Consider the following 23,174-nt stretch of genomic DNA (forward strand, 5'->3'; position numbering starts at 1 on the left):
TTTATCATTGCCACCACTGCATCTTATATCTAGGAGCGGGAGGAGCGAGGCAAGCAAGGCTCTATTTTATATATTTTAGGCTAAGATCTGTGAGGTGACAATCACCCTGCGCCATTTATGTTGCATAAACATCTAAGAAAGGTTATTTGTCCATCACTGACTTCTTTCTAATATAAAATGAGAAGGTCACAGTCTTTACGCTGCTTTGAGATAATCCAATCGGTATTTTTCTTTTTGGGTGACAGCAAAGAGTCATAATGACTGAAGGGAAGCTGAAAAATCATTCCTAGGATCCCCACATTTCTCAAACATCAGCGCAAAGATCTGACATTCTTGCAAATGTTCTAGGTCGAGGATTCCTGTTTGCTTGGAAGGTCCTCGCAATCATCAGTGTTTAGTTTAGGGTGTATCAGATGCATCTCACATCAGCAGCCAAATTGATATTTTTCTCTCATTAGGCAACTGAATCAACAGACTGCCTCATCCTTCTCACTACTGAGTTGTCTTTTCAGAAGGAGGGGCAGGAAAGAAGGTTATGCCCATGTAGCAAAACAGAATAAATACCATGTTTATTTCCCATGAAAAAGATGAAATGACTTATACTGACTGATATTAAAGAACTGCAGAATGGGGAACAAATAAAATACCCCAGAATTGTAGTGTCAGAAAGAAAATGGTTATATGCAATAGCTAAGAAAAAAAATCAGAAATCCCACCAGATAATTCTGACTTCTTCTCACGCACAGACTCTTACACAAAATCTCAAGAAATTGTCTCATGTCCAGCATAGGCAATTTCCAGCATGTAAAGTGTTCCTAGGATGATGTAGTGTAAAACTGCCTAAGATGAAATGATGTATTATATGAAATGTGCATGCTAGACAAATCAAACAGAAGAATTGCACATGGGGAATCAGAAACTTTGAATGTACATCTTCCAAGAACTAAAGTAAGTGAACAATGCTTAGATGGCATGCTAACCAGCAGCAAGAGTGAAAGCTTCAGGACATGGACGAGTTGTTTGTTGACTGCATGTCTAATGGTCTGCATGACATATGTGATCCCATCCAGTTCACTGGTTCCAAATACAATCTAGGTGTTGATGCCACCTTACTTTCTATCTCCATCTCGCATTCTCTCTCTGAAGAGCCACATTCATACATACAACTTCTTTCTTAGTATCTACCCCTGAGTATCTTACAACTTTTTGACACTTATGCTCAAAATGAAGCTCATGATATTTCTCCCTAATGGAGTTCAGGACATGCAACCTTAAAACATGCTGCTTTGGTATATTGATTATTTTGAGCTGAAGGCACTTGAGAAACAGCAAACGTAGGAAGAGGCTTTCTCTGAATTCCCCTTATCTGCCTAAAGACAGATTCTCCAATAGGAACTCATGTTCATAAATCCCCTCCCTGGGAATCTTATCACCCAGGGAAGATTGATTTGTCACAGGTGGACTTATTATCACAGGAGAGAAGACTAGGGGACACCACATCCAGACAAACTTTGTCACAATCTCTCATCTCTTCCATCTCTTCTTCTAAGGGACCATTCATCTTTCCTAAAAATAATTAATTCTCCACTAAGAGGCCTATATCCTTTCCCCTTCCCTTGTTAAGGTGGTATATAAACTCTCAAATCTCACTACCTTTTTGAGTATTCACCTTTTTTTCCTGGGTTGCCTCCATGCACAAAGTAAAAGTTTATGCATCTGTATACATTTTCTCCTGTTAATCTTTCTGTTGCCAGTTTATTTCATAGACCCGGCTACTGAATGTAGGAGGGGAGAGGGAATCCCCCAGTATGCTTCTTTTCAGGTTTCCCAGTCTCAGTAACTCGCACCCACAAACCACCCAATTGCTCAAGGCCAAAACCCGGGAGCTGTCTTAATTCCCTACTTTATCTCTCCACTAAAATCCAGTGCCTTACCTCCAGAATACATCCTGAGTATTGTACTTTCTCATCATCTGCAACTTCTCCCCTCTAATAAAGCCATATTGCCTCTCATCAGAATTCTGATAAGAACTATTTCAACAGTTCCCTCAAATATATGAGATTTTGGTCTCTTTTGTATACAAAGCACTTCAGTCTTTAGTCAAAGCACTTTGTCTTTAGCTCACCTTGCCCTGTATTATATTTATGATGCAATGCCTTATTCTTCTGTACCAATTCCTGTCTCCCCTTAAATGGTGCATTCCTTGAAAGCTTTGACTGTATTTATCTTTATAATCCTTTCACTTTCTGGGGCAGTGCCTTGGATCTAATAAGTGCTCACTAAATTTACTGTTGGACCTATAGTATCAACCATCTAATATCCTACTGAATAATTTGGAATGTGAAAAAAATCTAGCCTACTAGTTGATACCCAAGATATACATTTAGGTAAATTAGTAGTAACAGTGCCATGCTGAGCCATATTGGAACCTGAAGCAAAAGGAAAAGTAAATCAGTAATATTGATCCTTTCTTTATTAAACATTTTGATATTTTGTTCATCATGGATTCTTCTCATTAATTTTGGTTTTTTAAAAATATTGAATTAAAATATTTATCTTTATTTTTGTCACTTCACCTAGTCTCAGCCCTGCCTTTATAAAACAATAATGTGATTTGAGCATCTCATAACAACCTAGATTTCATATTCACCTAGCCCTCACACCATCCTAATAGATACCTGTATTATTATCTCCATTTTGCAGACAAGCGAACGTAAGCACAGAGACATTAAGTGATTTGGCCAAGGTCACCAACTAGAAAGCGGTAGAAATGGAACAGAAAAGTCATTAGCAGAAATAAGTAAAGTGGAAGGGAAATATTATATGATATCACTTATATGTGGAATCTAAAAATAATACAAAGGAATCTATATACGAAAAAGGAACAGACTCACAGACATAGAAAACAAACTATGATTACCAAAGGGGAAAGAGAGGGGAGAGGGAGTTTGGGATTAACAGATATAAACTATTATACATAAAATAGATAAGCAACAAGGATTTACTGTATAGCACAGGGAATTATATTCACCATCTTGTAATAACCTATAATGGAAAAATAATCAGAAAAAAGTATATATAACTGAATCACTTTCCGTACACCTGAAACTAACACAATATTCTAAGTCAATTATATTTCAATTTTAAAAAAGACACTTCATTAAGCAAAAAAAAGACAAAGTTGAAAGTTGAATAATTTTTATTGACTTAACCCAACTTGGGTAGAGCAGGCCAATTTTTAAAAACCTGAATTTTAAGAACCTTGATTTTTATTAATTGAAAGCCATTCATTAATTCACTCAACAAATATTCAACTGCCATTGAGGTAGTATTAGTTGGACATGTTAGTGTCCAATCTGATTCTCCTCTTAAAAAATGATTCTCCCTTTTTTCACCACTTTAGAGTGGTTTTTTCAGACAAAAGTTGGGAGTGATTGTCATTCTAACTGACTATGCCTCAATTAACGGTTAGTTCAAGCAGGCTGCAGTACTTATTTATCATGAGCAGCAAACATTTAAACCCATCCTCTGTTCACCTGCCATGATGATCATAAGAGCATGTGTGAAAAATACAGATTCCTGTGCCTTATTTCAACCCACTAAGTGAGAATCTCTGTCTTCCCAACAATGTTTAAAGAGCTGGGCTTGGGGTCCTATAGACTGGGTTGAAACCCAGCTCACCCATTGATTAGCTATGGAGCTCTTGGCAAAGAACTTAGTCTTTATTTATTTGTTTAGCTTCAATATCTTCATAAGTTAAGTGGGAATAAAAACACCTACCACGGGGCTTCCCTGGTGGCGCAGTGGTTGAGAATCCGCCTGCCAATGTAGGGGACACGGGTTCGAGCCCAGGTCTGGGAGGATCCCACATGCCGCGGAGCAACTGGGCCCGTGCGCCACAACTACTGAGCCTACGCATCTGGAGCCTGTGCTCCGCAACAAGAGAGGCCGCGACAGTGAGAGGCCCGCACACCGCGATGAAGAGTGGCCCCCGCTCGCCGCAACTAGAGAAAGCCCTCGCACAGAAACGAAGACCCAACACACCCAAAAATAAATAAACCAATAGATAAATTTATTTAAAAAAAACAAAAAAAATACACCTACCACTCAAGATTTTGGTGAAGGTTAAATTAGAATGAAGATCTAATTATAATGGCATTTATAATAACAGCTTACAAATATTGAGTACTCACAAAGTGTAAAGCACTGTGCAAATGCTGTACCTACATTATCTTATTAATTTATTTTAAGCACTTATTAGAGTAATCACTACATAGTAAGTCCTCAACTGATAAGAGCTATGGCTTGAGTAGACACTCAGAACCCTTATAGTAGGTGGGGAGCCAGTCACAAAGACAAGATTTAAGTCCAGAGTCTGAGGATAATGGATAACCTGGAAGAAGTCATCTAGCCTGGTGGTCCCCAAAGCCAGTCCACAACATCAGGATCATCTGGGTGAGCTCATTAAAATACACTGCATCACCCTGGTCCTCAGACCTCTAACTCAGTACCTCTTGGAGAATCTGGAAGTCACTATTATTTAAAAAGTGCAAGTGATTTTGAATCAAAGCCAAGATTTAAAACAACTGATTAACTTGAGCTTCAGTTTTCTTAAGATTCATGAGGTTAGGGAGTAAGTCATTTTTTTTCCCTTCCCTTTTTTTCTAATGCCTAGGTCAGTGCTGCCATATAGAAGACACTCACAAATATTTTTGATTAGATGAACATAAATGGGTCTAGTAAATCCTGCTCTGTCTACTTCATAGGGGCTTTATGAGAATTGTTTGTAAAGCTTCATTTGATTGTGTATCTGAAAAATAGAAGATGTTATACAAAACTATAACTCTATAGATTTAGTCATTATGTTAGTGTGCTTTTTCTCACTCTTTAATCATAAATCACTTGGTTTTGAGATATCCACCATTAATTATATTGAGTTTCTAAAAATGAATTATAGCAAGATTGCAGATCAAATAATTTTTACTTAAATAATTTTTTATTCATAATTAAAATGCTATAGAATGACCCAAAAGTTTACATGCATTTATGCATGTTAGTTTCCATATTCAAGTTCAACTCTGTCAACTATTCACATCCTCATTCATTAATATTAGTTTTAGACCTGTCTTATACCACATCTGGTATCTATACCTACCACCAATTTAGTACAGTCTGTTTCAGGCAACCCTTACTACATTCTGCCACAACAGCTGAACCTTGATTTAAAACACCCAGAAGTGCTATTCTAGTTCCTTCCAGTTGCCTATCACTAAGCTATTTTGAAATGCAGACATCCTTTGTGAGAGTCTTGAAGGTCTCCAAGCTCAGGCTTATAAGGGAGGAAAATGAAGAGAATTAAACGCACTTTCTTCAGGAGGAGGAAAAGGAATGCATTTCCCAGGTAAAGGACCCGGAATAGGAAACTCTCTTGAGAGTCAGAAAGGAAATTATACGCTGATATTGGGACTCAATGTACCCACAGTTTATATTCAAGTCAGACTTGAATTCTTCATTTTCCCCATGTGTTTCATATATAGTAGCAAGTCATCTTCAACACAGAATGGAAGGACAAGGTGAACGTCTGACCATCTTGAAATGTTTGCTTTCAGAATTCTACAGAGCTAACAGACCATCCTGGAACAAGACTTGCGTAGTTTAGCCCCTCTCACTGCCAACCTATTTCACTGAAAGTTCATTTCAGTGCTGCCTCATTGGTGGGAATGAAATAAGCTTCAACAGAAAAAAAAAAAAAAGGTAGAAAAAGATGATTAAATCCATTACTAGCTCAGAACGCTATTCTGGGATGTGTGGGGACTTACATTCATGGACACAAAGATGAACATTTCAAATCTGGAACCAGCACAAACCCCAAGGAGGCAAGAAAAAGGGGAGCAGGAGCTTTCTCCTACCTTCCGTGGTTCCAGTCTCCATAGTGCCTTTCACTTGGCTGAAGCACCATAGTGTGTCCTGGGTAAACGCCCCAATTCCTGCAAGGCACACAGGGAGACACTTTGGGTTAGGTAAGGGCTCCCAGTTGTCCTTAAAAGGCCAATAAGGAAAGAAACACGGAGTGTAATCTATGCACTTCTAAAAGGAGACTTGCACACCAGGTATCATCTTGGGGAGAGGAGACCCTAGTGGGTCCTGGGAGGATGCCCGGTCTGCAAGTATGGCGTCCTGCTGCAAACCCCTGCTCTGTCTCCTCCATCCGACCATGCCAGGACCAGTCTGAGCTGGAGCAATCGGAGTTGTCCCTTCTCGGCCCCTGGCAGCATCCTGGAGCAGTGACAGCAGGCCTGCAGGGTGTGACTGCCCCTTTTCATGGGAACACTAAGGCTCGCCATTGTTTTCCCTCTGTGATGGTGGAGGGAGAAAGAGGCAGTTTGTCAGAGGGGAGAGAGGAAAAGAAAGGCAACTTATTTTTTTTTTTTTAAACTGGTTGCACAGCTTGCATGGCTGAACGGCCAGTAAGGGGTCAGATACTCAGAGAACTTCCATCTCTCTTGTTCCCTTCTTGACTGCTTGCCAGAGTCGGAGCTGACTGGAGAGTAGAGGAAAGCAAAAAAACATTGGCGATGGGGAGTGGGTGTGCTGGCTAACGCAGGGCTGGGGAGTCAGTTCTGACAAACGGGGCCTGTTTTGTTCCATGGAGATTTCTGCTTCAAATTTGAATTGGACCTTTGGTAGGGTTACATTTTCTGGCTTACTATGACTTCCAGTTTCCAAACATATACGCATCCAATACTAATGCATATACTAATATATATATATATTATATACACATTTATTAATATACATATATTCAAGTCAAAATGGCACTTTTCAGAACATTTTTGGATAGCAGCGGTGACAGTTTACTTCTCAACAACATATGGATGTTCCCTTCAATTCTACTAGATTTTACAATTAAGGGGAACATTGCATCGTCAAATTTTGGGAAAGATTATCGATTTAAGAATGATTATATTAGCAGGAAAAAAAATCAAATATCAAAACCAAACTGACCTTTTGAAAACACACACAGAACTAAGCAGCCACCCTCACCGTCCACGACAGATTTTTCCTGAACTCCTACATGGAAACACGCATTCACTCAAGCCGCTTGAGACCAGAATTGTTCCCCATCTGCTTTTCTCACTGTTGCTGATGGTGCGTTGGATGGAAGCAGCACAGGGTCATCATTCGGAGCCTACACTTTGCAGTCAGATGGGGTTTGTATTTAGTTTTGCTCTGACCTGACGCAAGTTCCCAAACATAATGAGTCTGTGTTTTCCCTTTTTAAAAGTGGCAATAATAATTATAGTACCCATCGCTCAGAGTTGTAGATTTTGAAGGCACTCAGCATAAACAACTTAATAAAGAATATTATTATTGGCAAGGGGTCTAAAATGTTCAATAGTTAAAAAAATAAAAAAGGAGAAGAACGTTAGCTGAGCGCATTTCAGCTAGTTGCTATGAAGTAGGCACTGCGCTAAATACTTTAAATGAATTATCGCATTCTCACACAAATCTGTGAGGAGGATACCATGAGAACCCCATTTTACAGGTGAAGAAACTGAGAGCTAGGAAGTTTTCATAACTCATCTGAGGTGATACCTAGGACATGGCAGAGCTGGGATTTCCACCCAGTCTGTCTGAGTTCCATATTCCCACTCTGCCAAAGTCAGCCTGCCCATGAAATCCCAATATTCCCAGTGTGCCAAGGTCAGCCTGCCCATCTAATAGTTAGAGCCCGTAGGCCCAGAGAGGTTGCACAGCTTGAACTAGAGTCTTGTTTGGAAGGCTGAGCTGGAATACAGTTTCAGATGTCAATTATTAAAGTACTTGTGTCTCCTCTAAGACTATACAGGGTTACACGTTCCCAATAAAATTAGCATCTGGGAGGGAAGAAGAAAGGCATTTGGCAGCATTTATTAGTGCATAGAAAGGCCACACGCACAGTCCTATTGCTGACCCTTTCTTGTACTTCTAGCTCTGGCCTTGGATTTCAGCATTAGGCATTCTTTGATAAGTTCTTACTCTTCCTTGTGAGTCATCACTGGCCCTCTCTAAACTGCCAATTCTGCTGTTGAATCTGGGACTGCATCTGTCTCTTAGGGAATACCAGCTACAGATGAAGTACTTCCTGATTTTTGTCGTAGCGCATTTCCTATGTCACTAGTTTTGATTCTAGGTGTAGACTCTGTACCTATTGTCACAAAACATGTGCCTAAAAATAAGCAGACATATACAACTCTGAAACACACACACACACACACACACACACACACACACACACACACACGAGGCAGATTTAAATATGGGCCTTTTCATTTTCAGCAACATGGATGGACCTAGAGATTATCATACTAAGCAAAGTAAGTCAGAAAGAGAAAGACAAATACCATATGATATCACTTATATATAGAATCTAAAATATGACACAAATGAGCTTATCTACGAAACAGAAACAGACTCACAGACATAGAGAACAGACTTGTGGTTGCCAGGGGGATTCGGGGAGGGAAGGACTGGGAGCTTGGGATTAGCAGATACAAACTATTATATATAGGATGGATAAACAACAAGGTCCTACTGTATAGCACAGGGAACTGTATTCAATACCCTGTGATAAACCATAATGGAAAAGAATACGAAAAAGAGTATACATATATAACTGAATCTGCTGTACAGCAGAAATTAACACATTATAAATCAACTATAATTCAATAAAATTTTTAAAAAATATGGGTCTTTGTATAGGTATTCATATTGCTTCAGGAAATTTTAGCTTTAGAGGGAAGATTGCTTATTGTAAATCAACTTGTTTCACACTTGAAAAGACCAAGTCATAGAGAATTACTGTTTTGTTGAGAGTCACAGAGCAAGGGATCATGTGACCAATTCAATGTCAGTGACATTTCCAACCATCACCCATAGATATGGTTGCCTAGGCCCGTGAGTTCAGTTGATTAGTATGAGAGGTCAAGGTAGCCAATGTTATTGACAGTTTTCTCATCCTGGGCAGTCTTTGGACCCAGTTTCCGTCTTCCACCAAGATCATTGCCAAATGATGGCATTAGTGATGTAAAGAGAGTTTGGATCATACCATCTCTATCCTAGAAGAGCTAGACAGCAGCTGAAAACACAAATGCCTTGATCAGTTAGGATGAGAAAGGCTGGCTAGCTGTAAGATACTCAGTAGAGTTGATACATGACCTGAGTCAGTGATCACCTCAGAAATGGTGGGGATGGTGGGGCCTGGAGGACCCAGGCCATGTATAAAGAGGGCAACAGCTACTCTGCCCCAGCTAAAAGCTGCCATGGAGGATTTCAGTCCAGTGTTATTAGATTGGCCGGGTTTTTGTTTGTTTTTCAGAAGAAGCCAGAAATCTGGATCATTACATGAAAACCTAAAATTTTTAAATGTCAATCAATTCAAATTTGAACACCGTGTGTGTGGCTGATCCAACATAGGGCAAACACACCACATCTGCACACTGAATATGTATGATATCTGTATCACCAATTTGCAAACCTCTGGCAAGAATATTTGAGCTGAATGACACCTTCGATAATACCTAGTCCAATTCTTTCCATTTGACAGATTAGGAAGCAAGGCCCCAAGAGGGGAGACAACTCACAACACAGTAAAGTTACTTTTGTTGCAGACCTATGACTCTACGATGACAATTTTATTTCTGATACCAGATTTTCTTTTACCACCAGGCTACCTCTCATGGTCATGGGTTGGTAATATACCTGTCTGGATTTAATGAATGTTCTTTAGGGAAGTGTATTTAATTGCTAAAGAGGATGACTGGGAGAATGAAGCTGACAAAGGTGAGAAAGGAAAATGCATTTCTCTTAAATTGCATACCTTGACCATTACCCTAAACCTTGGTACCAAATGACACGCCAGTTGCTATGGTAACATTGTCAATAAGCAACATTCTCTACTAGATCCAACAGCTAAACATCCCAGAAGATGCTCATTCCCCTCTCCTCACAACTATGGCTCAGGAAGGTCCTGAGTCCCACGTACTGGAAGGCCAGGCAGTCAGCCCACTGATGGCACACACCTGTCTTCTTTCTAGGATCATGTAATAACCGATTTCTGAATTTGATCAGCACTTGGAGCCATTTGGTCTAATCGCCTCATTTAAAAGCAGAGGACTGGGGTCCAGAGGGGGCACAGCCACACAGTGAGTTAACAGCAGAGTTGGAGCCAGATCCCACAGCTCCGACGCCCAGCACTGGCTCTTTTTCTTGCACTGCCCCAGCAGGGCCCTTCAGAGTCGAGGCCAGCATTTGTGCTGCCTCTTCTGTGCCAACTCGGCTGGGGAATACAATGAACAGAGGGTGTGACATGCAGCAAATAAAGCTCCTTATTGATTGGGAGGCCACTGTAAAGAGTTGTTTTCACGGGCTTGGCATGAGCAGCCTGCTTCTTTCTGCAGAGAGAGAGACAGAGACAGAGACAAGAGAGGGAGACGATTCTTGCCCAGAGAAATTTTCCCTGAGAAGAATCTATTTTGAAATTGGCTCTGAGACAGGCTGTAGATGTGTGGTCAACTATGTAGAAAGAGCCTACAGTTGCGCAATTCTCTCTGAGTGTGTTGTCATGAGGAGACCATGATGACTTAAGAAAAGCTCGCAGTGTGAATGGATATCTCGCTAACACACCAGCCACAACTTGGTGTAAAAATCTTTCTAACTAGGATGCCTGATCTCAAAGAGGAGAGACTCCGCTGCTTCAGAGACAGTTAAAAATAAAGAAAGAGGGACTTCCCTGGTGGTGCAGTGGTTAAGAATCCGCCTGCCAATGCAGGGGACACGGGTTCGAGCCCTGGTCTGGGACGATCCCACATGCCGTGGAGCAACTAAGCCCGTGCGCCACAACTGCTGAGCCCACGTGCCACAACTACTGAAGCCCATGAGCCTGGAGCCCGTGCTCCACAAGAGAGGCCACCGCGATCGGAAGCCCACGCACCACAACGAAGAGTAGCCCCGGCTCGCCGCAATTGGAGAAAGCCCGCATGCAGCAACGAAGACCCAACACAGTCAAAAATAAATAAATAAAATAAAATTTTTTAAAATGTGTTTAAAAATATATTTTTAAATAAAATAAAGTAAAAAAAGAATGTGTATATGTATATAACTGAGTCACTTTGCTGTACAGCAGAAATTAACCCAACATTGTAAATCATCTACACTTCAACAAAAAAATAAGGGGACTCCAAACTTAAACTAATAGAAGAGAGGCTTTCATTTTTTACTTGATACCTCAACACCTTATATATGGCTCCATTTCAGCAACTGCTGCTGTGTTTAGTAAAGATAGGTCACTTCTATATCCCCAAATTGCCAGTGAGCTCATAAAGACCAGGAACATGGAAACAGGAACAGTGAAGGTAAATACGTCAGGTTTTTAAATCAAATTTTCCTTTGCATCAGATTGAATAAACCATTAGTGATATCACACTGAAACCATCATTGGATTGATATCGCTGGGTTTAATTCACTGCATGATTTCAATTGACAATCAAGCAAATTGTTAATTGGCTAAACTGACTGTCAAAACAGTCCATCTGATGGGAGAAAGGGCAAGGGGGTGGAAGAGAGAGGCTATATTGACTGATTATTAAGAAAGCAGAATCCAGAGGGACTCAAGGTGATTGGATGAGTGAGGAAGGGAAGAGGGGAAGAAATCTTGGGCTATTGGTGAGACAGTGGAGCCACTCATTTTTTATTGTTCTTTTGATCCTACATCCTAAGAATTTACTTGCTGAACAAAGGAAAAGTGTTTTTATACTCTCAAAGAAGTAATAATGCTGCAATGTGCCTGACCGGAAATCTCACTCCATTTTACTAATCAAAGGAAATGGAGGTGCCTAACATCCTTAAGAAGACGGATGTAAATATCTGTGTGTTAGATATTGAGAAAATGAGAGGACAGTTATTCTTCCCCAGTGTACCCTAACATGTCATTTGGGAATAGGATTAAAAAGTAGCATAGATCAAAGCATGTTTTGCTCAACTTCTCCCTATACACGATTATTATTTTGTAATCGTTTTCTAATATTTATCATAAGGCCTTAATAGATGGTTATTGTAGTCCTTTCTACACTCTCTTTTAAAAAATCTTTTGGAGGTATACTTGACTATTAATCAATTGGACATATTTAGAATACACAATTTGATAAGTTTTGACATGTTATATACCATCACTTTCAAACATCACTCCAATCAATACAATAAACACAGCCAACAACCCCAGAATATTTCTTCTGCATCATTGTAATCATTCTTTCCAGCTCTTGCTTCCCACATCTCCCTCAACCCCCATCTCAGGTACCTCTGATCGGCTCACTGTTACTATTCATTCCTTTGTATTTTCTATAATTTTATATAAATGCTACCCTATGATATGTACTATTTTTTTCTGACTTCCTTCACTCAGCCTAATTATTTTGAGATTAATCTACATCTTTGTGTGTGTTAATAGTTCATTCCTTTTTATTGCTGACTAGCATTCCCTTATATGGATATGCTATAATTTGTTGGTCCATTACCTGAGTTTGGGTTGTTTCCAATTTTTTGTCATTATAAATAAAGCTGCTAGAAACATTCATGTACAAGTATTTGCATATGCTTTTATTTCTCTTGGGTAAATACCTAGGAATGGAATAGTTGAGTGTTATCGTTAAGTGTATTTTTAAAATTGTAAGAAATGCCAATCTAAAGTGATTTTTTTCTAAAATGATTGTTATCACCAACACATCTGAGAGGTCCAGTTCTTCCACATCCTCACCAGCCCACTGTATAGGCAGATGTTTTATTGTTAGCCATTCTACTGGGAATATAGCAGTATACTGTGTTTTAAATGTGCACTTTCCTAAGTAAGTATCTTTTCTGGTTCTTTGTTGCTATCTGGATGTCTTATTTTTCTTGCCTTGTTCCATTGGCTAAAACCTCCTGTAAAAATTTTAACAAAAGCAGTGCAATTAGATGTGCTTGTCTTGTTCCTAAACTTAAAGGGGAAGTCTTTCAGCTTTTCACCGTTAAGTATGTTAATTGGTGATTTTTCATAGATGGGTTTATCTGTTTACCAGGTTAAGGAAGTTCCATTCTATTTCTAGTTTGCTGAGAGTTTTTATCAGGAATACTTGTTAAATTTTGTGAAATATTTTTTTCTGCATCTATTGAGGTGATCACATTTTTTCTTTTAATATTTTATTTATCCAGTCAATTACGCTAATTAAATTTTTAATGTTAAAGTAATCTTGCATTTGGTCATGGTGTATTATCTTTCTGTATACTGTTAGATTTTAATTGCTAAAATTTTGTTTATAATTTTTGCATTTATATTCATGAGAGAAATTAGTATCAGGGACTGCTGACCTCACAGAATAAGTTGGGAATTATTCACCCCTCTTCAATTTTCTGGAAGAGTTTGTGTGTAATTGGTACTATCTCTTCCTTAAATTTGTGGAAGAATTCATCAGTAAGCCATCTGGCCTGGAAGGAGAGAGAGAGGGAGGGAGGGAGGAAGGGAGGGAGGGAGGGAGGGAGGAAGGAAGGAAGGAAGGAAGGAGGGAGGGAGGGAGGGAGGGAAGGGAGGAAGGAAGGAAGGAGGGAAGAAGGAAAGGGAAGGAAGAAGAAAGAAGGAAAAGAAATCCATTAGGCTATGTGTACATTCTCCATCCCTTTGCCCTCAGGCACTATCAGAATTTTTTGCCTGCTTATGTTTCCATCCAATGAAAACATTCATTTGCCTTAAGAAGTTCCTGGATTCCCACCATGGCATCTCATCATCCCTGTGGCCTGAAATGTGTTTATCCTCCATACCGCTCCCTCAGACTATGTTTTCTGCAAAAGGCAGTGTTAACCAGAGAAACCCATTGTTCTAAGCCATGAGTTACTATTTTATCATTTATAACTAATAGCATTATAAGAGATTCTTTAACAAGTTCTTACAGGATTCCTGAGAGTAGAAATTTAAGTCACTATAGAAGACCATTTCTAGACACAATGAATATTTTTTTCTCATCATATCACATCATTCAGGTGACCAGGATCTTTACTCACATAAAACTAACTTTGAAATGACATACAAAATCAAAACAATTTTATGGTATAGTTCTGGCTTCTAACAAGATTATTGTTTCCATATCAAACCCCAGCTCCTGCAGCAGACTCTGTCTCCTCAAATAGTTATTCTCTCTTTCATATTATCTCTTTACTTCGTACTTATGGTAAATGATGTGTCAGAAACTCCTGGTTGCCCATGCAATATCCATCCCTTCCTTATATCTTACTAACAGATTCTTGATTTTGTTCACTGCTACACATTGTCCTGTTTGAAAAACAAACAAACAAGCACGCTTGGAATCATAGACTCCCTTGCAGCTAGGGAGAGCCATGTGACTCATATCTGCCTCTCCTAGGTGTAGCTGGAAGCATTTTTTGTCTCATGATACAGATGCCACCTTTCCCCCATTTACCACTGCTCCCCTTTGTCCTTTCTGCAATAGTATGTGATGACAGGATCTATTGTAGCCTTCTGGTATTCCAAAGAAAAAGGACCACAGAGACCTTGACCCTGATATATTTAAGCCACCGAACCAACACAACAATGGCCTGCCTCTGGCTTTTCAGGGCAGAAAAAAAATCCAGCTTAATTTGTCGAAGCCACTCTTTATTCAGTTACAGCTGAATCCAATGCCCCATACACAAATGGAGAAAGAGGATGTTATCTCTGCATAATTACACAGTCATTTGTATTTCTTCCACAAAAAAAAACAGTCATTTTTAGATTTTAAGAGGTACGTCAGTTTAGAACAATACATTTTACTCATCTTCTGGCTGACTACATTCAACCTTTAGCCAAAATGTCAAGTATCAAAGCACAAATAGCACTACATTATAATTCTTTATTTACATGTCTGTTTATAGACTCTGAATTCTTTAAGGGCAAGACCTATGTCTTATTTATCCTTTCACCTTTAGAACCTAAAACATCTCTTGGCACCTATTAAAAGGTCAGGAAGTGAGCATTTAATTGAATTAGACTAGAAGGAGAAGAAGCTCTTTAATCCCATGGTGGAAGCTTTTGCCACAGGATAAAAACTAGTGCTCGGATACATGATATGACGGGCAAGCAGAAGGGAGCCAGGATATAGGGCCAGCTCTTTGTCATTAAACCAGTGTCTCACTCCCTATAATACAGAGAACACTGTGTGGTTTTACAAGGACAAAAGTGTCTTCTAGCATCCTGAAAAAAAAAAAAAAAAAAAAACTGGCAAAAAAGAAGCCCTGATAGATGCTTTAGCAAATAGTCCTCTATTTTCAGCATTTTCTGCCTGTAATTACTTTTCACCAAAGACAGCAATCATATTAAAAAATAGCTCTCCTACTTGCTGCACTTAAAATGGATGGTGAATTATAAAGCACAAGTGGCAAAAAGCCAAACAATGCCCTGCTTATTTAGTTTTGTTTTCTCCTATATGGATTATTCACTCATCAATTGCCTTGGCACTGAGAGGTATGGTTTTCTCTGGCCCATGGGGTCTGAGACCACCAGGAACCAGCACCAACTCAAATTCGGTTTCTTCTCAGGCCTGTCCATGAAGGTTAGACAAGTTACAAGGCATGAAACACCAAACTCCTGAGTCATTCCCAGCTGAAGTTGCCTAAGTGTGAGGTTACACTTCTGCCTTTAGGCTTGCGAGATCATCTTTGGGATGGGTATTGTTGTGATAGAAAGGACAGATAAGATGCAACTCAGTGGGAATGGGCAATTTTGACATTGTAAATTATTTTGTAATTTTATATATTGGAAGCCATTATCTTCAAATCCACAGGCCTATAATCCTGAGAAAGGTCACTCAGTGTGAAAACTGGAGTATTTTGAATAAAACAGGAAAGGCAGGGTTGAAAAGACCATTTGTCCTGCAAGTTGGGGGAATGGATTTACAATGAGGATTTTTAAATGAAGGTTGAATTTGCAAACATTCATTTGAACAGGCATGCCTAGACCACCTGATAAATAATACATTTGTATTGTGCTTATGAAATGTGCAAATGGAGTCCAATTTGCAAATAAATGCCTTGAAGAATATTTTAAAACTTCAGAGGTTACCTAATCCTACGAGTCTCTGTATTCATATTTGTGAGGTTTTTGTCTTACTTCGTGACAGCTGCTGTAAATTCAATTAAACTGTATGGCAAATTAAGTTTTGGTGGTGGTTGTTTTCTTTCTTGCTGAAGGAAGAAAATGATCAAGAGGTTAGCAAGATGGGAAGCAACCAGCACGTTTGCAAACAGGGAAATCAAACAATGTCACATCAAAATAAGAAGGAAGGAAATCCAGCCAGCTAAGCAGGTACAGCCGGATTTGTTATCCTTGTCCTTCACGCCCTTTGTCCACATGCTTTCCTTGCTATGGAAAAAAGTAGAAGCAATTAGAATCCACAAAGTTAGAAGCTAAAAAATGCTCTGACAGCAAATGGAAACAGAACACAAAAACTCAGAATCTGCAAGCATGAAAAATACTGCAAGGGATGGTCATTTAAAATGTGTTCCAGGATCGTAGAGCAGCCCCTGACAGCCACCCAGAGCACAGTAAGTAATCACGCCCAACACTGGCTTCTTGTAAACTGAAGGTACAAATTGTGGCCGATGTATATATCCACAGACATAACACCTAGTAGGAACATGCATACGGAAACGCATGAACAAGATGCTGAATTCCCCTTAACAAATTAGATGTGTTCTCAAGCCCTCGAGCTTACTATCCGTTGAGGTTTTGTTGTATGCTGGGCACCAAGAGAAGCAGGACTCAAAGAGTCCTCCCAACAGCCCCATAGGTTAAGTGATTATAAGCAAAGAAATTCAAGCACAGAGAGGTCAAGGGGCTTGTCCAAGATCATATGGCTAAGAGTGGCAAAGCTGAATCAAAAGTCAGGCCTCCCTGCTCATCACATCTCCATCAGGTGCCTCTGTTGTAAAAGGCAGATGGAACTTCTGCGACCTAAATTCTATCCGACGTGTATGAGGGAAGCTTCCTGGTTAACAGGAACCTCAAGGTACCTTTGGTAAATGGAGCATCCATTAGTAATGGTCAGTTAGTAAATTCAGACGTTTCTTAAAATTCTACACACATGCCAAGTACAATAGGTGACAGTCAAGAGTCGCATGAAAGAGGAAATGCTGTGGTTTGCTTTTGATGATCTGAATTTTCTCCCTCTCATGCTTCTTTTAGGTCACACAATTCTCCCACATGGGAAGACCTCTTTGGCTGGAGCCCAAGATGTTGTACTGAGTTTCTCCTGAAACAATCAGGTGCAGGGAGAGCCCCCAAATGACTAGACACATGTGGCTCACCTGCTGAACTAACCCCATTGAACTAGACTCTGGACCATCATCATTAGGGAGAGGAGTTGCCGAGGGAACTGCAGCTCTGTGGGGCATAAGCTACTCAGCCTCTTGTAGTTGTGTGTAAAAAAAAGATGTGTGATTAATAAGCAATAGGAAGGACAATTACGATGGCGGGAGAGATGAAGTGAGCTGAATGTCATTGGAATTGGGCCACTTCCCCAAGCTTTAGGGCTGGTGGGATGCTGTTTCTTATTACATCTAATAAATTGCTCAACAAATATTTCTTGAAGGCCAACTATGTCCAAGTTTGTGGGGATATGGAAAATAAGGCTGCTCTTCTCATGAAACATATTCTAGGAGATGGGAAGATAGACAAACAATGAAATAAATAGACATATGATTTATTAAGTAGTGATACGTTCTATGAAGCACAAAGAAGCTGGTTAAGGGGCATATAAAGCTACAGGGGACACTAGTTTATATAAGAAGGTCAGATAAATCCCCTCTGACAAAGTAGCATTTGAACATAGACCAAAATACATAAGTGAGCCAGGCAGCTAGGGGAGGTCATTCCAGGGAGAGGGAACAGCCTTTGCAAAATCCCTAGAGTTAGTAAGTGCTCTGTGTTCAGGGAACCCTAAGGAAACTAGTGTGGCCACAGAAGGGGAGGGAGGGGAGCCGAAGGTAACAGGGACAGAGAGGATACGTTGACGGGCAGATCATGTAGGGCTTAACACTTAGGACACCGCAAGGACTTTTACCTTATACTCTAAATGACATGAGAAGTCACTGGAGAACCTGACTGCTATACAGAAAGAAACAAGAGTAAAAACAAATAAAAAAAAGAAGAATCAGGTTAGGAGGCTGATGCAATAACCAAGTAAGAAATAGACCAGAGTGGGAGCAGTGTAGGTAGTCAGGAGTGTTGGATTCTGGCTATGCAAGAAAGACAGTTATGAAGGGTGATGCCAACATGCACGTGGCCTAAGTGACTGGGAAGATGGAATCGCCATGAACTGAGACGGGAAGGAGCAGGCTGGGAGGTGTTGTGTATGTTATGCTCAGATGCCCATTAGATATTAAGTAGACATTAGGTACCATCACCTTCCTTCGCTATGACTCCTTACTCCGTGCCAAAGCTATCTTATTTAATAGGATGTGTAAATTGGATTGACATCCATCTTCTCCCCTGGAGTGTAGTCCCCTGAGAGCAGTGACTACGTCTAACTCTCTCCACTGTATACCTAGCACCCAGCACAGCACCTGACTTGTAGTTAGCACTTGGTAACTAGTGAACGGGTGAATGAATACAAATGTGAAGGAGTGATTCCTCCCAAGGATTCCCTGTGGTAGGAACTGGGGCAATGGCATCTCTGCTTCCTCAGCCTGCCTGGACCAGGTCAGAGAACCGAACTGCACCAGTGGAATGACCCGCATAGAGGCCACTGGAGTCAGCATCTTCTCTTTCCCTTTGGTTCAGTTCATACCTTCGCTTTAATTCAAGGGTATCAAATGCTGATGTTATTTTATTATTACAAAATTTAGGAGAATTCAAAGAAAAATATATTTATCCCTTATATGTGGAATCTTTAAAAAAAAATGATACAAATGAACTTATTCACGAAACAGAAATAGACTCACAGACATAGAAAACAAACTTATGGTGACCAAAGGGGAAAGGGGGGGGGGTGTGGAGGGATAAATTATGAGTTTAGGATTAACTGATACACACTACTATATATAAAATAGTCAACCAACAGGGACCTACTGTATAGCACAAGGAACTATATTAAATATCTTATAATAACCTATAACAGAAAAGAATCTAAAAAAGAATATATAACTGAATCACTTTGCTAAAACTAATGTAACATTGTAAATCAACTATATTTCAATAAAAATTTTTTAAAATATATGCATTTACACAATAAATATTGTAGATTTATTTTCTTGATCTTAAATGGCTCTATGGCTGCCTAATTTTAAGTTTCCCATCCATGTTAACTGGAAAATTTATTCTAGGATTCCTCTGTGGTCTCACCCAACCCACCAGAACATCCTACTCACACAGTTTGTACCTCCAACATCACACTCTGAAACTCTCACCTCATGTTAGTTTCACCTTCAGTCAGAGCATGTTGTAGCCTACACTTGAGCACCAGGAAGACCCTGTGACACACTCCTGAAGTCACAAGCTGATCTTCGTGCTTAAAATTCCACCACTAAGGGGCTTCCCTGGTGGTGCAGTGGTTGAGAGTCTGCCTGCCAATGCAGGGGACACGGGTTCGAGCCCTGGTCTGGGAAGATCCCACATGCCGCGAAGCAACTGGGCCCGTGAGCCACAATTACTGAGCCTGCGCGTCTGGAGCCTGTGCTCCGCAACAAGAGAGGCCGCGATGGTGAGGGGCCCGCGCACCGCGATGAAGAGTGGCCCCCGCTTGCCACAGCTGGGGAAAGCCCTCGCACAGAAACGAAGACCCAACACAGCCATTAAAAAAAAAAAAAAAAAAAATTCCACCACTAACAGGCATTTCTCTGCATTGACTTTTCTTTTCATGAACCCTTCAATAACATGGGTCAAGAAATGAAGTCGTTATTTTCTATTAATATTTTATCAGAGTAGAATGATTTCTATGTGACTCACTGCACCTGGCCAGGGATGGGTCCCATAAGAGCATTTAAGACAGAAATTTGGAGAGATCTTACCATTTCTGCAATTGGCATCTCGGTCAACAAAAGATTCAGGTATTAGGTGGCAAAGAGCGTGAGTGCTGGTGTTTTAAAAAGCCTCCATCCTGCTATACAGAGGCAAAGACATAGGAGTAAAGCCATATCTGTGGTAGACACGTTGGCCAACCATTGTCAAACTTTATCTGAGAAAAAAAATGTTTCTATAGTCAAATAAGTTAGGGACATTCTGCTTATCATTTTCCTGTCTTGGATATTTACAATGCGCATTAGCAGGTTAGATGATGGGAGAAGTCTTAGGTTTTAGAAATCTGTTTAAACTTCTTTCATATAGCATTTCTACAAACATACTTAAATTTGTTGCTCAACGTTTTTAGAAATAGCATTTTCAGTTTATGAAGGAAAGAGCTCATTTGCTTTACCTGGAAGTTGATTGTAAGAAAGGAGGCTGCCAGATATACTGAAGAGTATAGTCTTTGACTGCGTTGAGAGACCCTGGTTCGAATCTTCCACTAACCTATTTACTGGCTTTGTAGCCTCAGTGAGTTACATAACCTCTCTGTGCCTTTGTAAATTGAAAATCTAATATGTTTTTACTTCTAAGCGTTTTCTTTCTTTTTTATTTATTTTTTAAAATTTTATTAGAGTATAGTTGATTTACAATGTTGTATTAGTTTCAGGTGTACAGCATAGTGATTCAGTTATACATATACATGTATTCATTCTTTTTCAGATTCTTTTCCCATATGGGTTATTACAGACTATCTAAGCATATTATTTCTAGTGCATGTAAAGTATCTTGATGCAGAATAAAGAGTAGCCATGCTTTTATAATCTGGGCTTATTTTTGCCCTCTCCAGAACTCTAGTTCCACCTCTGTTCAGCACCCCTGGTTTAGAGTAGCCAGGACCAGTGGCTAAGAGCAAGGGTTTTGGATTAAAATTCAGTTCAAATCCTGACTCTGCTATTTACTAGCTGTGTGGTATTGGGTAGGTTACTCGACCTCTCTGGGCCTCAGTTTCTTTATTTGTGAAATAGAGCTGCTGGAAGGATCAAAATAATAAAGTATATTTTACGCTATTTATAGAGTGTCCAGCCAAGGGCCTAGCTCAGAGTAAATGGCACAGTAAATAGCTGTTACAGGGTTCTGGTTGTTATTTCCTGTCTCCACACTTTTCACTTCTGGCTTGACTATGCTCTCTCCTTAACCCCATCACTAAGAGAGTTCAATCCTGGTAGCTGACACTCCTGACAATGGGGTCTTCCAAATCGCACCCCGGCCCCCTTCCCAAACTGTTGCTTCCTCCCTGGGGCAACTGGTGCTTATAATTTACTTCTGGATCCCTGGCCCAGCTGCAGGGAAGGAGAACAGACAATGATTTCTCTTCCCACAGCCTCCCACGCATTAGTTTTCTCTGCATGTCTGACGTTTGACTTCTAACTCCCCTCGGGCTGTGATTACTCAGACAAAGTGAAGTGGACAGATGGAACAATTATTTGGAAAGCTCAGCCAATGGAAAACAAAACAAAAAGACAAGCAAAGAAAACCGTACACTCAGCCTTGCAGTTGAGGGGAAAGAGTTTATTGGTTTAAATTATTCTTATTGTCTGCTGGCATCGATTGCATTTTCCAGGTAATTGCTCAGCGCTCCCATTAGTTTGCCCACGCAGAGAAACAATACCTTCTTAGATATTGGCACTACTGGTAGCCTTCTGCAGCAGGAAGAGATGTGTTTGGGCAAATCTGGTCTATACAGCAAATTTTTGTTAGCTGACTCCAATTAGTTCATTGACTTTCATGATAAACACAAGAGGTGTTGTAGGAGTGGGGAAAAAAGGGTCTCTGGATATGATAAGAAAGAACACTTTAAAATAAAGTATACTTTTACAGTCATGTATTTGAAAATTTTCTGAGAAAACCCTAATTAATTAATGTTTTACAGGTATTGAGCCAAACAGCCTAGGTTCAATACCTGGCTCTGCCGTACTCTTGTGGTGCATGTGACTTAGTATAAATTACTTAGTTTCTGAGTCTCAGTTTTCTGGTCTCCCCCGTGGAGATAATGAGAGCGCTCACTCATAGAGTGATGAGGACATCAAAGGGTAACGTATATAGAGGTTATCATACTATGGGAAGTAAGACAGAGAAAGACAAATATGATATGAGATCACTTGTACGTGGAATCTAAAAAAATGATACAAATGAACTTATTTACAAACAGAAATAGACTCACAGACATAGAAAACAAACTTATGGTTACCAAAGGGGAAAGGGCAGAGGGAGGGAGGGATTAATGGGGAATTTGGGATTAACATATATGCACTACTATATATAAAATAAACAACAAGGACCTACTGTATAGCACAGGGAACTGTACTCAATATCTTGTAATGACCTATAATTCAAAAGAATCTGAAAAAGAATAAATATAAAATATGTAATACACATTATAGATATAAAAAATATATTATATATATATATAAAACAACTGAATCACTTTGCTGTACACCTGAAACATTGTAAACCAACTACACTTCAATTTAAAAAAAAATAGAGCCTTGTGCCTGCCACGTAGTAAATTCCCAACAAATGGTGATTTATTATGTTATAATAAATGAATATTATTAATTAATTGTTAACAAATAGACATGTTTCTGGTTATAAAAGCTAAAACTAGAAAGCCTCGAACTCCAGATGATGGCAGCTGAGGGCCTCATGTTCTGGGGGTTTTGAGCTCTCATTTTTCTGCTTCAATCCACAGACTTCTTCAATTTCAAAATCTCTGCTGCACATTTCTGTTCACTGAGAGGTACCTCTATACCTCTAAATACCCATACAGCTACATACAGGAGACTATCACGTAGCGTTTGGAGTCCATTACGCACAAATACAGTGAGAATCTGGTTCAATCCCAACACAACAGGGAGTGTAGGGCGCTGGGGAGGCTACAAGGCCCAGTTGGATTTTTAAGGTGGAAATAGCTGTCTGGGCAGGAGAGCGGGGAGCCTACTTTGCCCTTTCCTGGATGCCAACCTGCCCGAGTTCAGGGGGACATAATGTATAACCCAAGGTCATGCAACGTGTGCTTCAGATTTTCTGCTCTTCTAGAACAGAAATCAAAGGC

General features: G+C 39.9%; 1 protein-coding gene across 4 annotated transcripts in view; it reads right to left on the bottom strand.

Annotated features, from left to right (window-relative positions):
- The window catches only part of PPP2R2B (protein phosphatase 2 regulatory subunit Bbeta), a 686,949-nt gene that overhangs the window by 460,572 nt on the left and 203,203 nt on the right, over positions 1-23,174 (bottom strand). For 2 of the 4 annotated variants that reach the window (XM_082382725.1, XM_082382729.1), the window contains exon 3: positions 5,910-5,987. In XM_082382725.1, coding sequence (XP_082238851.1) covers positions 5,910-5,959 — 50 coding nt within the window. In that variant the 5' untranslated portion in view covers positions 5,960-5,987. Of the gene's footprint in view, positions 1-5,909; positions 5,988-6,107; positions 10,478-23,174 lie in introns of those variants that run through there. The other 2 variants (XM_082382726.1, XM_082382723.1) reach the window with 2 other exon arrangements.

Source organism: Balaenoptera borealis (genome assembly GCF_965194805.1).
Source record: "Balaenoptera borealis genome assembly, chromosome: 2".
Taxonomy (NCBI): Eukaryota; Metazoa; Chordata; class Mammalia; order Artiodactyla; family Balaenopteridae; genus Balaenoptera; species Balaenoptera borealis.